General features: G+C 40.2%; 1 protein-coding gene across 1 annotated transcript in view; it reads left to right on the top strand.

Moving 5' to 3' along the window:
* Positions 1-3,981: 3,981 nt before the first annotated feature.
* Positions 3,982-16,862, top strand: part of N4BP1 (NEDD4 binding protein 1) — a 79,066-nt gene continuing 66,185 nt past the window's right edge. Inside the window, exons 1-2 of the mRNA XM_044664167.1 lie at positions 3,982-4,048; positions 6,913-7,160. Coding sequence (XP_044520102.1) covers positions 6,948-7,160 — 213 coding nt within the window. The 5' untranslated portion in view covers positions 3,982-4,048; positions 6,913-6,947. The remainder of the gene's footprint in view (positions 4,049-6,912; positions 7,161-16,862) is intronic.

The following is a 16,862-nucleotide window of genomic DNA, read 5'->3' on the forward strand; positions in this document are numbered from 1 at the left end:
TGTATGTGAAAAGAAAGGTTAAAAAGCAACAATCCAGGAAGTGTTCTCTATCTCAGGTGACAGTGCTGAGGGAGCTGTTATGGTAGCCAGGTTGAGACCACCCACGTGACTAATTAGAATAGGCTTTTTTCACTCTATTTCTATGCCTTTACCTATCCAAGTAACTAAAAAACTTTATGTAAAATAAGGACCAGAGCCCTAATTTTAGAGAGAGAGAGAGAGAGAGAGACAGAGAGAGAGATGTGCCACCATGCCTCAAGTCATGGACCAGAGACTGAGCCCTGACTTACAGAAAAACTTATAGGAAAATACAGTAGACTTATTTTACATATTCAAGCCTTCCTTCAAATTAACATTTTAAAGAAATGGTCAAGGGTTGGAGACAAAGGTTTTCAATCCAGAAATAAGGACAGGATTATTAAATTGAATAGCCTTTACAGTAGACATACTGGGAAGATAGAATTAACTCTCCCTTTGTCTATTTTTCCTTAATCAAATCAAGAACTTAAAGTACCCCTACTTAACACTTAAGTAAGAGAATTCACAAGTCACTTACTAGTTCACACCCCCAAAGGCCACAAACACTGCCCTCCCTTGGGCAGTCCTACCCAAATTGAGAGACTATAATTAGTTCCTGTAAAGAGAGAGAGACAGGAAGTGATATGGGAAAAGGGATATAAAAGAAGAGACCAACATGCTCTGGCCTCTTTGCTTCTTTGGTTTTTGGAGAGACTCTTCCCTTGGATTCTGTGTTGGTGAATAGAGCTGAAGAGCCATACTTTTCCTTGGAGTCATTCTGAGTTGGTGGAACTCTGGCTGAAGACATCACCAGGATTTCCACGAGGAGATCAGGACTTGAGAGAACCCTGCTGGGGTCTGAGTTGGACTTCACTGGAGCAGTACTTAGGGCAGTAGGCTAAACAAGACTCTTATCTCCTTCCTACATTTCTCACTTTCAATATCTATCTTGTAAATAAAATCTGCTAACAGTCATTTTGACTTATGGGCTAATGTTTTATAAATGGCGACCACATTCAACTTTTATAACTCTCATATTGAGTCAAAACCTAATTTAATTTTTACAGTACAAAAAGATGAGTTCAGGGCTGGATTATCTGGGAGGGGCTTGATGTGAGGATCATTCCAGCCATTGGGCTAGACTACCTGGGATATAATCGGGAAGATTTCTAAGACAAGAGGGTACTTAAGATTTGATCATTGGGTCCTTTAGGGTCAGTCTGGGACACTTCTCTAAGGCAAGTTCCCAAACAAACTCCAAAGACCCAACTCAAAACATTTAAAGCTGTAAATCCTTTGTCCTATGGGAGAAGAATGGGGATGGGGTAATCTTGTCTTGAAGAGAGGTGGATGTTGGGGGGGAAGGACCAGTTTTTATTAACTTCTTGGAGATTTTGATAACTATTAATAACTTGAAAATAACACACTGTCAACTTGGATTCTGGAAACTTCAGTCTTGAGATGTTGAGAACCCTAAGTTTATGGCAGCATGAGGTCTGAGACCTCATGCTTGACCTTGTCACATGAGAATTTCTCTAGGAGGGAAAGCCTAACTTCTCCTCCCAACCTCGGATTAACAATAGACTTTAAAGTACTTTAGGTGGAGCTAGCTAATTCAATCAGGTGTCAAATACCCTTTTTGTCCCTGTAGTTTCTCCCTTTGTGTCAAAGCCCTTTTCCAAGATAGCCCTTGGCTGGATCTTTCCCTTTTGTGTCCGTTGTGAAGCATCATCCTTTCCCTGGTAATCTTGTTTAGGACTCCTCATCTTCTCTGTAGCCATTTTGAAGCCAATCAACTATACTCAGGTCCTTAGTTCTCCTAAAAAGTATACAAGTTTCCCAAATTCTTTTATTCTTTGGAGCTGTCAATCTAGCAAGGTTGGCACTCACAGGGGTGAGTGGCCATAGCAGCCAGAGTCTCAGGCTCTGTGTGGGTGTGTAGCATGCAGCTCTGAGTAGAGACCTTGAGGAATTATGCTGAACCCCTCTCCTGAAGATGTGGTTTTTCTGAATATTTAATAGTTCTGCATTTTTCCCAGTTCGACAACACTAATTTCTCACTCCACACAAAGGTCACATGTGAACAGATGTTTCTGATTGGTCTCCTGGAGTCCATGATAGGGGACTTAGGGAAGAGTATGGAGACTGTGCCAAAAAGATTGAACACTGAGCAAAGAGACCTGGAGAAGCTGTCTACTCAATTGACTTAAAAGGAGAAATAACTTCCTCTCTGTTAGGACTCTTCCACTTTACTAGTGAAATGAGAATCAGATATTCTCGTTCCTGGACTTTCATTCATAGAAGGGGGAGGGGGGAATCTCACCCTTTCTCTTTCTACCTTTCCAAATCTGGCAGCAATGACACCAGACCACATATGACACCAGTATATAGGCTGATATCACCTCACTGAATTAATTTTGAACTTCTTCACAATGCCAGTAACATTATCATTGTGAAATTTCATCATTCTGCAAGATCCAAACAACCTTGATAATTAAACCTCATTAGTACCATCTCCTCTTATTTGGAGGGAGGAACCATAAATTCCTCAACCTCCATTTAAGGAGAGGGGATAAGACAGGTATCTTCTCATGTGGTAGCCAAAGTGTTCCTTTGGTGGTCACCCATTCGAACCCCAACACTCATTTCCCATCCAGTTACACTCATTTTGGAGTTCTTTGACTTCACCATGTTCCCATGCAGGATTTCCTTTCTTCTCTTCTTTCTCTTCCTTTTTAGCTTGTAGACTCCTTGAGGAGAACTGTCTTTCTTTATTGTATTTATATCCTTAGTATTTAGCACAGGACCCTGGCACCTACCAGGCACTTAATAAATGTTTGCTGACTGGCTGATGATGAGTCTGAGATTGAATGAATGAACCTCTAACTCTCCCTTTTGTTTGGTGTTTCTTTCCTGGGATTTACAAGAACCAATGCAAAATGAAGTGAACAGAACATTATACATATTAACTAATTTCAACTGATCAACTGAGAATGACTTGGCTATTCTCAGCAATATAATACAGTTAAGACAATTCCAAAGAACTCAAGATGAAAAATTCTATCCATCTCTTTCTAAAACTCTACTTTAAAACACCTCTCTAGAAAAAGATCTGATGGAAGTCTGAATGCAGATCAAAGCAAACTTTTAAAAAATGTTATCTTACTTATTTTGTTTTGTGTTTTCTTTCACAACCTGATTAATTTGGATGTATTTTTTGCATGACTGCACATGAATACCTATATAAAATTACTTGTATTTTCATTGGGAGTGGGGGAGAGGGAGGGAAAGAGAATTTGGGATTAACAATTTTTAAAAGTATTAATTTTTTTACCTGTAATCAGAAAAAAAGTTTTTAAATGGTTGTTGATTCCCCATTCCATGTTGATATAATGTTCTGCAAACCTTTAAACAAGAGTTCTTACCCTCATCTTCTTATATTTTTTTAAAAAATATGATAAAAATTATCTAAAATAAAAAATTAAAAAATGATAACTATTTCAATTGAAACTGCTTCCTTTATATATTTTATGCATTTAAAAATATTGTCTTGAGAAAAGATCTACAGCCTTCATAAGCCTGCCAAAAGGATCCATAATACACACAAAAAATAAAGAAGCCCTATAAAGCAAAGTATAACTATTGCATTGAGAAAACCTGAATAATCAGCTTTTTGCCCTCACTCAACATGGCCGTCCAGGGTGGGATCCTGAAGGAAACTCCTCCCTCCCCCAACAGGATTTTCCCTTTGCCCTCCTTTGACAAGCCAGTCTCACGTGACTGAGACCCGCCCCCGCCGCGTCGGGCGTGCGGCGCGATGTGATGACCGCTGCGCACGCGCGGTGGCGCCGCCCCGGCCGGTGGCAGCGGCGAAGGGGGGGGGCGCGGCCCTGCCTTCCCACAGTTGCCGTCCCGCGGCGCACTGAGCGGGATGGTTTAGCATAGCTTGCGGTCCGCGGGGGCCCGGAGCGGCCGGGGAGGGCTCCGGGGGCCGTCACCGCCGGTCGGATCTCTGGATCGGGCCCCGGAGGCCGGGCCGGCCCGGNGTACTTAAGATTTGATCATTGGGTCCTTTAGGGTCAGTCTGGGACACTTCTCTAAGGCAAGTTCCCAAACAAACTCCAAAGACCCAACTCAAAACATTTAAAGCTGTAAATCCTTTGTCCTATGGGAGAAGAATGGGGATGGGGTAATCTTGTCTTGAAGAGAGGTGGATGTTGGGGGGGAAGGACCAGTTTTTATTAACTTCTTGGAGATTTTGATAACTATTAATAACTTGAAAATAACACACTGTCAACTTGGATTCTGGAAACTTCAGTCTTGAGATGTTGAGAACCCTAAGTTTATGGCAGCATGAGGTCTGAGACCTCATGCTTGACCTTGTCACATGAGAATTTCTCTAGGAGGGAAAGCCTAACTTCTCCTCCCAACCTCGGATTAACAATAGACTTTAAAGTACTTTAGGTGGAGCTAGCTAATTCAATCAGGTGTCAAATACCCTTTTTGTCCCTGTAGTTTCTCCCTTTGTGTCAAAGCCCTTTTCCAAGATAGCCCTTGGCTGGATCTTTCCCTTTTGTGTCCGTTGTGAAGCATCATCCTTTCCCTGGTAATCTTGTTTAGGACTCCTCATCTTCTCTGTAGCCATTTTGAAGCCAATCAACTATACTCAGGTCCTTAGTTCTCCTAAAAAGTATACAAGTTTCCCAAATTCTTTTATTCTTTGGAGCTGTCAATCTAGCAAGGTTGGCACTCACAGGGGTGAGTGGCCATAGCAGCCAGAGTCTCAGGCTCTGTGTGGGTGTGTAGCATGCAGCTCTGAGTAGAGACCTTGAGGAATTATGCTGAACCCCTCTCCTGAAGATGTGGTTTTTCTGAATATTTAATAGTTCTGCATTTTTCCCAGTTCGACAACACTAATTTCTCACTCCACACAAAGGTCACATGTGAACAGATGTTTCTGATTGGTCTCCTGGAGTCCATGATAGGGGACTTAGGGAAGAGTATGGAGACTGTGCCAAAAAGATTGAACACTGAGCAAAGAGACCTGGAGAAGCTGTCTACTCAATTGACTTAAAAGGAGAAATAACTTCCTCTCTGTTAGGACTCTTCCACTTTACTAGTGAAATGAGAATCAGATATTCTCGTTCCTGGACTTTCATTCATAGAAGGGGGAGGGGGGAATCTCACCCTTTCTCTTTCTACCTTTCCAAATCTGGCAGCAATGACACCAGACCACATATGACACCAGTATATAGGCTGATATCACCTCACTGAATTAATTTTGAACTTCTTCACAATGCCAGTAACATTATCATTGTGAAATTTCATCATTCTGCAAGATCCAAACAACCTTGATAATTAAACCTCATTAGTACCATCTCCTCTTATTTGGAGGGAGGAACCATAAATTCCTCAACCTCCATTTAAGGAGAGGGGATAAGACAGGTATCTTCTCATGTGGTAGCCAAAGTGTTCCTTTGGTGGTCACCCATTCGAACCCCAACACTCATTTCCCATCCAGTTACACTCATTTTGGAGTTCTTTGACTTCACCATGTTCCCATGCAGGATTTCCTTTCTTCTCTTCTTTCTCTTCCTTTTTAGCTTGTAGACTCCTTGAGGAGAACTGTCTTTCTTTATTGTATTTATATCCTTAGTATTTAGCACAGGACCCTGGCACCTACCAGGCACTTAATAAATGTTTGCTGACTGGCTGATGATGAGTCTGAGATTGAATGAATGAACCTCTAACTCTCCCTTTTGTTTGGTGTTTCTTTCCTGGGATTTACAAGAACCAATGCAAAATGAAGTGAACAGAACATTATACATATTAACTAATTTCAACTGATCAACTGAGAATGACTTGGCTATTCTCAGCAATATAATACAGTTAAGACAATTCCAAAGAACTCAAGATGAAAAATTCTATCCATCTCTTTCTAAAACTCTACTTTAAAACACCTCTCTAGAAAAAGATCTGATGGAAGTCTGAATGCAGATCAAAGCAAACTTTTAAAAAATGTTATCTTACTTATTTTGTTTTGTGTTTTCTTTCACAACCTGATTAATTTGGATGTATTTTTTGCATGACTGCACATGAATACCTATATAAAATTACTTGTATTTTCATTGGGAGTGGGGGAGAGGGAGGGAAAGAGAATTTGGGATTAACAATTTTTAAAAGTATTAATTTTTTTACCTGTAATCAGAAAAAAAGTTTTTAAATGGCTGTTGATTCCCCATTCCATGTTGATATAATGTTCTGCAAACCTTTAAACAAGAGTTCTTACCCTCATCTTCTTATATTTTTTTAAAAAATATGATAAAAATTATCTAAAATAAAAAATTAAAAAATGATAACTATTTCAATTGAAACTGCTTCCTTTATATATTTTATGCATTTAAAAATATTGTCTTGAGAAAAGATCTACAGCCTTCATAAGCCTGCCAAAAGGATCCATAATACACACAAAAAATAAAGAAGCCCTATAAAGCAAAGTATAACTATTGCATTGAGAAAACCTGAATAATCAGCTTTTTGCCCTCACTCAACATGGCCGTCCAGGGTGGGATCCTGAAGGAAACTCCTCCCTCCCCCAACAGGATTTTCCCTTTGCCCTCCTTTGACAAGCCAGTCTCACGTGACTGAGACCCGCCCCCGCCGCGTCGGGCGTGCGGCGCGATGTGATGACCGCTGCGCACGCGCGGTGGCGCCGCCCCGGCCGGTGGCAGCGGCGAAGGGGGGGGGCGCGGCCCTGCCTTCCCACAGTTGCCGTCCCGCGGCGCACTGAGCGGGATGGTTTAGCATAGCTTGCGGTCCGCGGGGGCCCGGAGCGGCCGGGGAGGGCTCCGGGGGCCGTCACCGCCGGTCGGATCTCTGGATCGGGCCCCGGAGGCCGGGCCGGCCCGGGCCCTGGAGGAGGAGCGGCCATGGCGAGGCGCTCGGGCCAGGCCGTGCTGGACGAGTTCACGGCCCCCGGGGAGAAGACGGCGCTGCTGCTGGCGAGCCGGGGCCGTATCGAGGGCCTCTTTGGGGTGTCCCTCACGGTGCTGGGCCCGCCCGACTCCCCCACACCGCTGCCCGCACCCGGCCGCATCTGGCTGCAGCTCAGCGGGGCCAAGGAGGCCGTCCGCAGCGCCAAGGTAAATTCCCCCTCCCCCACGCCAGCCTGTCCTATCCCATCCCTCCCCATCCCACCCCTTCTCGTGTATGTGCTTGTGTATGTGTGTATGTGCGCGCGCCCCTATGCCTGCCACCAGCCCCAGGTCCTGCCTGCTCCTCAGGTCCTTTCAGCATAAAACCGAGGACCCTTGGACCCCGGACCCCTCGGCCCATCGAGGTCTGGCACAAAGTAGGCACTTGTTAAGCGGTTGTTCCCACCTGTTGAAATCCTACCGTCAGTTGCCAACTCCACCAAGAAGTATTTCCCAATTTCGCTTCATTTACCACGGATGTCAGAAATGATCCAAACTGATTTCTCATTACTCCTTATACATCTTATGTTCCTGCCGAAATGACCTCTTTGCTGCTTCCTGAATACACTTCTCCATTTCCCACCTCCACATCTTTGTAGTAACATGCTCTTTTCTTACCACTGCCTCTCTGGAGTCTGCAAAGTTAAGTCTAAATGCTATTCCTTCAAACACTGAAAATAGCTATCACATCTTAAGTCTTTTCTTCTTTACATTAGAGATTTCCAGATCCTTTCATTTATCACCCCCACCCCACCCCCCCTTTTTTTTTTTTTGGTAACTCTTACTCTTTGGAAAGACACTTTTTTCAGATGGTTGAAATTTGCAGAGAGGAAAGTTTCAAATTGATATAGGAATGATTTCATAACAAAGTTGTTATAATGAAAATACTCCTTTGGGAGCCAACTGGTTCCCTATTATTGGAGGTCTTTTTTTTTTTCTTTTTTTTTTTTTTGGAGGTTTTTAAGTGGAAGCTGGATGACCATTTGTAGTGGTTGTTATAGAGAAAATCTTCTTGTGGAGTTACTAAATGGAATAGTTGGCTTTAAGTTCTCTTCTAACATGGAGATTCCATAAAAGATTTCTTGGATTAGCTCCTTTCTCCTCCTTCCCAAGGCCTTCACTATTTCATGTCTAAGGCACCACATATGCTTCCAGTTTTTTGAACTTCCTTCTTTATCAAAAAATTAACTCATGTTTAAATTATTGCTTTTAACTTAACTATGGATGAGAAAAAATCTTTTTTCTATTTCAAGCCTACACAAGAGTGAAAAATAAGCCAATTAGGTTGTGGGAGTTGGAGTTATATTGAAATAAAAGACTTTATTTGACTTTAATATTGAGGATAGGGAACATCTAATCTTATTCTAGAAACGTTTAAAAAATATACTTCAATTCCTTGTTATGGTGGGTTGGGAGATTGAGGAGAGAAAAGATGCAGTTTTGAGTGTTCCTTGATGCATTTATTAAAAGCCTTTTATAGTCTTTTTTTTTTTAAACTCTTACCTTCTGTCTTAGAGTGTGTTGTAGCTAGGAAATGTCTCAATGCAGATTTGAACTCAGGACCTTCTGTCATCTGCAGGTCTGCTTTCTATCCATTGAACCACCCAGTTCCCTCACCTATCATATTCTTGACACTTCTTTAGGTGCCAGAATTGCAGAGAAGGAGCTTAAATTTTGCTGGAGACTTGGGTAACAACATGAGTACAAATAATTAAATGCAAAGTATGTGTAAAATATGGTGTGTGTGTGTGTGTGTGTGTGTGTGTGTGTGTGTGTGTGTGTGTGTGTGTAGCAACGGTGGACTCTTGAAGTAACACTTGGGATAAGCCTTGAAGGGAGCAAGAGATTTCAAGAAGTGGTGGTAAGAAAAGAGCATTCTAGGCACAGGAGACAGCCTGTGCAAAGGTATGCAGGTAGGGGGTGGAGTAGCATATTAAGGAAGCAGCAGAGAGGCCATTTTGGCAGGAACATAGAGTGTATAAGGGGGAATAATGTGAAAACAGTTTGGGAAGATATTAGAACAAGATTTTAAAGAACTTTAAAAGCTAAAAGAGTTGGTGTTTTATTATACAGGCAACACAGAAACTAAAGAAGATTTGACCAGGGAAGTTGGAACTATGTGATTTAGAACTACCAATTTGGCAAGTGGTGGAGGATAGATTGGAAAAGGGAAAACTTAGGGACTGATAGATAAAGTAGGAGGCTCTAGCAAAGGACCAGACAAAAAGTGATAAGGGCCTGAACTAGGAAGGTGGTGACCATATGAATAGAGAGAATGAGGCAGGTGTGACATACTGCAAGGGTAGATTTGATAACACTTAGTAACCATTTGGATGAGGAAAACAGAAGAATAGAGAATGACTTGAGATTTTCCAGCCTGGGTGGTGCCCTCAACAGAAATAGTGAAGGTAGGAGGAGAAACAGGTCTAGAGTGAGATCTTTTTGGCAGTGTAGTGAAGCCTATAGACCAGTGATGGTGAACCTTTTAGAGGGGCAGGTGATGACCTCAGGTGCTTGGGGAAAGGAGGAGGGGATTAGCCTGGCTCTTAGTCCCTCTGGCTTTCTAGTGATGAACTCTGGTGAATTCTGCTGGGGTGATAATGGATGTGCCCACAGAGAGGGTTCTGAGTATCCCCTCTGGCCATGGCTATAGATTCTTTCTCAGAATCATATTTTTAAAATACATAAGATAATAAAGGAAACCCATTATATACTTGTCATATTGTTTAAAAACAAGTTTAGGGACCTCAAGATTAAGCCTCAGTATAGTAAGAAATTTGAAAAATTCTGTTTTAGACTTGTTGGGCTTAAAATGGGACATCCAGGTGCTGTCTAACAGGCAGCTGGACATGTGAAACTAATGCTCAGGAAAAAGATGAGAGATGAGTATGTTAATTTGGGATTCATCTACACCAGCGATTCCCAAAGTGGGCGCTGCGGCAATCCAGGGGGGCAGTGATGGCCACACTTTTTTGTATTACATTCTATTCTCAGTTCAATAAATAGTTTCATAATTTCCAGGGGGCACTAAGTAATATTTTTTCTGGAAAGGGGGCAGTAGGCCAAAAAAGTTTGGGAACCACTGATCTACACAGAGGCAGTAGTTGAGCCAATGGAAGTTAATGAATTTACCAAAAGTGAAGAAAATTAAATTACTACTTTGTTTCTATATTGTATTGAATTTATTTTGTGATAGAATCTTCATCTGCCTAAAGTACCTTTTCTGTGTCCTTGAGTTGAGCTCAGGAATTTAACTTTCCCTCCTAGTTAAAGTTATAATTTTTTAGAAATTTGTTGTTGTCTTTCATACCAGTAGCCCCTGGGATACTTTCAGGACAACTGTTTGGTTAAACTCAGTAAGTTAACTTGGTACCTTCCCCAAAAGATATGGTAACTGTCCTTGCAATTAGGGGAATTTTTATCTCTTTCTAGGAGACAGTCTGGTAGAGATCCCTTTGCAAAGATTACAAGATGCAGATAGATCCCATTTTAAAAAAATTAACACTCCTTAATTGTAATTTTATTTGCCACAAGAGAGAATAGGGTCCAAGACAAATCCTGGAATATACTTGTAAATGATGTGGGACATGGAAGGTGATCCTGCAAAGGAAATGAAAAGAGGTAGGAGAACAATAAGGAAGAGTGTCAAGAAAACCCAGGAAATGGGTGGCCAGCAGTGACAGATTTTTTTGTTTTGTTTTGTTTTTTAAACCTTTACCTTCCGTCTTAGAGTCAATACTGTGTATTGGCTCCAAGGCAGAAGAGTGGTAAGGGTAGGCAATGGGGGTCAAGTGACTTGCCCAGGGTCACACAGCTGGGAAATGTCTGAGGTCAGATTTGAACCTAGGACCTCCCGTCTCTAGGCCTGACTCTCAATCCACTGAGCTACCCAGCTGCCCCAACAGTGACAGATTTTACCAAGAGTCAAGAAGAATGGACCTGAGGGAAAAGGTTTAGCAATTGAGAGAGAACTTTAAAGAGACTAAATCAAGTGGTAGAGACAGAAATTAGATAATAGAGTGTAATAAACATGAGTGGAAATTGAGGAAGTAGAGACAACAAACATAACTTTTTTTCTAGGCTGTGAAAGGAGAGATAAAGGAAAATAACTTGAGGGAGTGGGAGTCAAAAGAATGGTTTGGGTTTTTTTTTTTTTTTTTTTTTAATGAAAGATCTAGGCATGTTTGTAAGAAGCAGAAAAAGATCCAGAGGATAAACAGAAAGGCCCAAAAGGATTTGCCAGTGAGGAGAGATGGATACAAGAAGAAAGGTTGGCCTAGGAGGAGAGCAAAATTGGAGCAAAGAAAGGGGAGATAAGAGATGGTGCTAGGATGATATGAGGGATAGAATAAGAGTGACAAGTAAGTATACATTAGAGGACTTCTTTTTTTTTTTTTTTTTAAAGTATGAAGCAAGTTCCTCTGCTGAGAGTGATGGTGGGAAAGACATGGTATTGGTTTAAGAAGAAAAGATATTTAGAACAGATGTTGGAGAGAATGCTTTTGAGAGTCTGGGAAGAAAGAGTAAAAGAACTACTCTTTTCTCTACACCTTCTTTTGATGAACTTTTTAGTTCCCAAGATCTCAATTATCTCTTAAGCAGATGACTGCCAAATCTATTTATCTAGGCCTAATCTCTTTCCTGAGTTCCACACTGCTCTTGGCTGGCTATCTTTACCTAACTATTCCAACAGTATCTTAAACTCAAAATTCTAAATCCAGAAATTCTTATTTTCTTATAATATTTTTAACAGGTCATTTAACATTCCTGAACCTCCTTTTCTTCATCTCTAAATTGAGGGGGTTGAGTTAGATGGCCTCTGAGCCCTAGCTACTGTATCTAGGATTCTATAAGTCTACTCCCCCCTACACTTCCTTATTTCTATTGAAAGCATTCTTATTTTATCAATAACCCAAACTTTAGCCTTTATATCCTCTTGGATTTCTCCCTCCCCTACCCCCACTTATCTAATCAACAAATATTTATCCAAGTTCCAACTGGGTTTAGTGTACTAGCTACACATTAAGGATACTAAAGATGCTCTGAGAGGAAGATAACATCTATATTGGAATATGGACTGAACCTGCTGATTAAGAGAAGAGTATCCCTTGATGAGGAAATTCATTCTACCAATGGAATTTAACACCATTGCTGCAACTTAAAAGTTCTAATGAGTGATAGACCTTGAGACCAAAGCCCCACCTTTCCCTTATCCTTGTTGAGACCAATAGCTCCCCCCATCTCCACTCCGGCACCTGACCAAACCATGAGACAAAGCCCCAGTAAAACCTGGCAGGATATCAGGATTTTCCTGTCAGGCCTAGACAAATGACCTCCTGCATCACTGACCACCATGCCTGGGAACTTCCCACTCCCAAAGCCAACCTCCTCAGGGCCATCCAATGAACTGAACCCAAGTAACCTCACTCGAACCAAGAGGCTACTCATCCCAGACAGTCACCCTATAAAAATTGCTTCCTTTTCCACCCAGGTGGAGACCCCTGGCCATCCACTTGCTTTCCCCTTCTCTCTCTGTACCCCATTCCACTTCAATTGCTATCTGCCTCCCATCCCTCTGCCCCCTCTTTCCCTCTAAATAAAGCTTTGCTCTAATACCACCTCACTCTTGCCTCATTTGCCTTGGTTTGAACTCCTGTCAGTGGGACTGATAGTGAGTTGTTGAGAGCAGTGATGACAAGCTTACATAGAAATAGCCCCTTGTAGATGGCATATTGACTTAAAAACCCACAAAATAACATGTTATATTTTTATTTATTTTGTTAAGTGTTTTCCAATGCAATATTAATCTGGTTCTGCTGTAGTAGAGAGTTTTGAGGGCAACAAGTTTGTTACCACTGGTCTAGAGCCCTAAAAAGTCAGGCGACTTGCTCAGGGTCACAAGGCCAACAGCTATTAGAGGTAGAACTTAAACCTTGTTCTCCTGGGTTCCAAGACCAGTAACTGCTATACTTTATGCTCTTCAACATACGTATATATGAATGTAAACAAAAACTATGCAAGACATTTATTTATTTATTTATTTGTTTATTTGTTTATTTATTTGCCCTTGTACTTCGGTGTATTCTCTCATAGGTGGAAGAGTGGTAAGGGTGGGCAATGGGGGTCAAGTGACTTGCCCAGGGTCACACAGCTGGGAAGTGGCTGAGGCCGGGTTTGAACCTAGGACCTCCTGTCTCTAGGCCTGACTCTCACTCCACTGAGCTACCCAGCTGCCCCCTATGCAAGACATTTTGATAAATGAAGGACCTAGGAACTCTGGGGAATCAAGAAAGAATGTAGAAAGTAATGATGAAGTTGAATTTTAAATGGATTCTTAGAGGTGGAATTGAAAAGGAAGTGCATTCTAGGCTTGAAGGATATCTGGTACAGAGGCACAAACCTGAAATTGAGTATCATTTATGAGAAACGAAAAGAACACCATTTTGGCTGACTTGTAGAATGTGTGGAAGGGAATAAAGTGTGTGAAACTGGAAAGATACATTGGAGCCAAGTTTTGAGGAGTTCACATACTAAATAGGAGTTTGTATTGTCTTTGTAGAGGTAATAGGGAGTCACAGAAATTATTGAGCCAGATAGTGAAGGGATTAGCCAGTTGGGCATAGCTTTTGACAATAAAGTTTTTTTATGGGGGCGCGTGGGGAGAGAGGCAGAGGCAGGTGGGTGTGAAATTAGCTTAAAAGATATACCAAAAATCTTAGGGCAGTTTTTTCTTTTTAAAACTTTTTTAAAAATTATTTCTAACTTTAAGAAAAATTTTGAGTCCTAAATTCTTATTCCTTTTAGCTTCTCTCCCACCAACTGAGAAGGTAGGCAATATGATACCCATTATACATGTAAAATCATGCCAGACCTATTTCCATATTGGCCATGTTGCCAAAAATTAAAAAAAAAAAAAAAAAAAAGATAAAGTGAGAAAACTTACATCCTCTATACTCAGAGTTCATCAGTTCATTCTTTGGATGTGGATAACAATTTTCATCATGATTCCTTCTGAACTGTTTTGGATCTTTGTATTGATCAGAGCAGCTAAGTCTTTAACAGCTGATCATCCTTACAACATTGCTACTGCAGTGCTCAATGATCTCCCAGTTCTTCTCCCTTCACTTTGCATCAGTTCATGTTAGGTCTTCTCAAGTTTTTCTGAAACAATTCCTCTCATCATTTCTTATAGCACTATAATGTTCTATCACAATCATATACCACAACTTGTTCAGTCAATTTCCAGTTGATGGCCATCCATTCCATTTCCAGTTCTTTGCCACCACAAAAAAAAAGCTGCTATATTTTTATGCTATAGATTCTTTTCGTTTTCTTTGATCTCTTTGGAATACAAACCTCATGGTGGTAGTGTTGCATCAAAAAATATACATAATTTTATTGTCCTTTGGGCATAGTTTCAAATTGTTCTCCTGAATACCTGAGCCAGTTCACTACTCCACCAATAGTATATTCCAGTGATGGGCAAACTTTTTAAAGAGGGGACCAAAGGAAAGGAAATGTTCATCTGTCAGTCTGTTTCTAAGGCAGCTCTTTCGAAGTTTCATTGTATTGTATCCTACTCATTGTATTCATCAGATTAGGAATAATGTGTGTGTGTGGGAAGATAGAACATTTCAGGGGGCCAATGGCTGTAGTTTGCCCATCACTGGTATATTCCCATATCTTTACCAGCATTTGTCATTTATGATAGGTTTGAGGTGGTACTTCCAAATTGTTTTAATTTGCATTTCACTATTCAGTAGTGATTTAGAGCATTTTTTCATATGATTGTAGATAGCTTTGAATTCTTCTGAAAACTGCCTGTTCATATCCCTTCACTATTTATCAGTTGGGAAATGGCTTTTATTTTTAGAAATTTGACTCTGTTCCTTCATATTTAAGAAATGAGTCTTCTTTCAGAGAAACTTGCTGTGAATTTTTTTGACATTACTTCATTGTTTATGACTTTTGGAAAAATGTAGTTTCTCTGATTATCTCTTTTACTTGGGTCTGTTTTTGCTTTTGCTTTATCCGAGTTCATAATTGCTCCCCCTGCCTTTTTTACTTCAGCTGAAGCATATTAGATTCTACTCTAGTCCCTTATTTTAATTGTGTGTGTGTCTTCTGTAAACAACATATCCTTAGATTCTGGAATTCCACTTCCAATTTATGAGTGAATTCATCTTATTCACAGTTATGATGACTGACTTGGTTTCCTTCCATCCTGTTTTCTTTTCATTCTTCACTCTTTATCCTGCTTCTTCTCCAGTCATTTTTGCTTCTGACCACTTCTTCTCTTAATTCACCTTCCCTTTTATCATGCCTCTTTCTCTCAATTACTTCCCCTTCTTTTCTTTTGGATGAGATAGATTTCTATACTCATCTGTGTGTGTGTGTGTGTGTGTGTGTGTGTGTGTGTGTGTGTGTGTGTGTATTTTTCTGTCTTTGAACCAATTCCAATGAGAGGTAGATTCAAGTGTCTTACCATGACCCCTCCTCATTTTCCCCTCAACTGTAAAAGCTTTTCCTTGCATACTTTTTTATTGTGAGATAATTTCCCCCATTCTTTCTTTCCCTTCCTCTCTCCCAGTACATCCCTTTTTTTCCATCCCTTTATTTTATTTTATTTGAGATCACCCCAACATAGGATTTACACCTATTCCCTCTGTTCACATAGATTCCTACCTACCCTAATAATGGTAAAATTTTTAGGAGTTACATGTATCATCTTTCCATATAGAGATATAGTTTAACCTTATTGAATACCTTAAGATTTTTCTTTCATGTTTACTTTTTTATGCTTCTCAAATCTTAGGTTGCATGTCAAATTTTCTATTTCCAGTTTTTTTCATTGGGAATACTTGGAAGTCCTCTTTTATTCATTGAATTTTTTTCCCCTGAAGGGTTATACTCAGTTTTTCAGGGTAGGTTATTCCTAATTGTAATCCTAGTTCCTTTGCCTTCCAGAATATCATATTCTAAGCTACCCCTCTTTTAACTTGGAAGCTGCTAAATCTTGTGTGATTCTAATATTTTATTCCTTCTGGCTATTTGCACTATTTTCTCCTTGACCTAGAAGCTCTAGAATTTGCTTATAATATCCCTGGTAGTTTTCATCTTAAAATCTTTTTCAGGTGGTGATTGTAGTGGATTTTTTTCCATTTCTTATTTTACTCTCTGGATTTTAGTTATTGGGACAGTTCCTCTTTATAATTTCTTAAAATATGATGTCTAGGGTTTTATAAAATCATAAATTTTAGTAGATAGACCAATAATTTTTTTTTTAATCCCTTACCTTCCTTCTCAGAATCAATACACCATGTATTGGTTCGAAGGCAGAAGTAGTAAGGGCTAGGCAATGAAGGTTAGTGACTTCCCAACAGTTACACAGCTAGAAAGTATTTGAGAACAGATTTGAACCCAGGAGCTCCTGTCTCTAGATTGGCTCTCAAGCTACCGAACCACTTAGATGTACCCTCAAATAATTCTTAATTTATCCTTGATCTACTTTTCAGATCATTTTTTTCCAATGAGATTTCCTATTTTCTTCTCTTTTTTTTTATTCTTTTGTCTGATTTTTTTGTGTGTGAAAACATTAATAAATAATTTTATAAGTTATGATTTCTTGAAGGAAACAACTCATTGAGTTTGTAGGTTTGACTAATTCTAATTTTTAGGAAATTTTTTTCCTCAGTGACCTTTATCTCTTTCCATTTGGCTGATTCTACTTTTTAGGAAGTTTTTTCTTTAGTGAATTTTTGTGCCTCTTATTTACCATTAGACCGATTCAGTTTTTTTTTAACATTTATTAATATTCATTTTTAACATGGTTACATGATTCATGCTCCACCTTTCCCCTTCCACCCCCCC

This window comes from Gracilinanus agilis, chromosome 2, assembly GCF_016433145.1.
Source record: "Gracilinanus agilis isolate LMUSP501 chromosome 2, AgileGrace, whole genome shotgun sequence".
Classification (NCBI taxonomy): Eukaryota; Metazoa; Chordata; class Mammalia; order Didelphimorphia; family Didelphidae; genus Gracilinanus; species Gracilinanus agilis.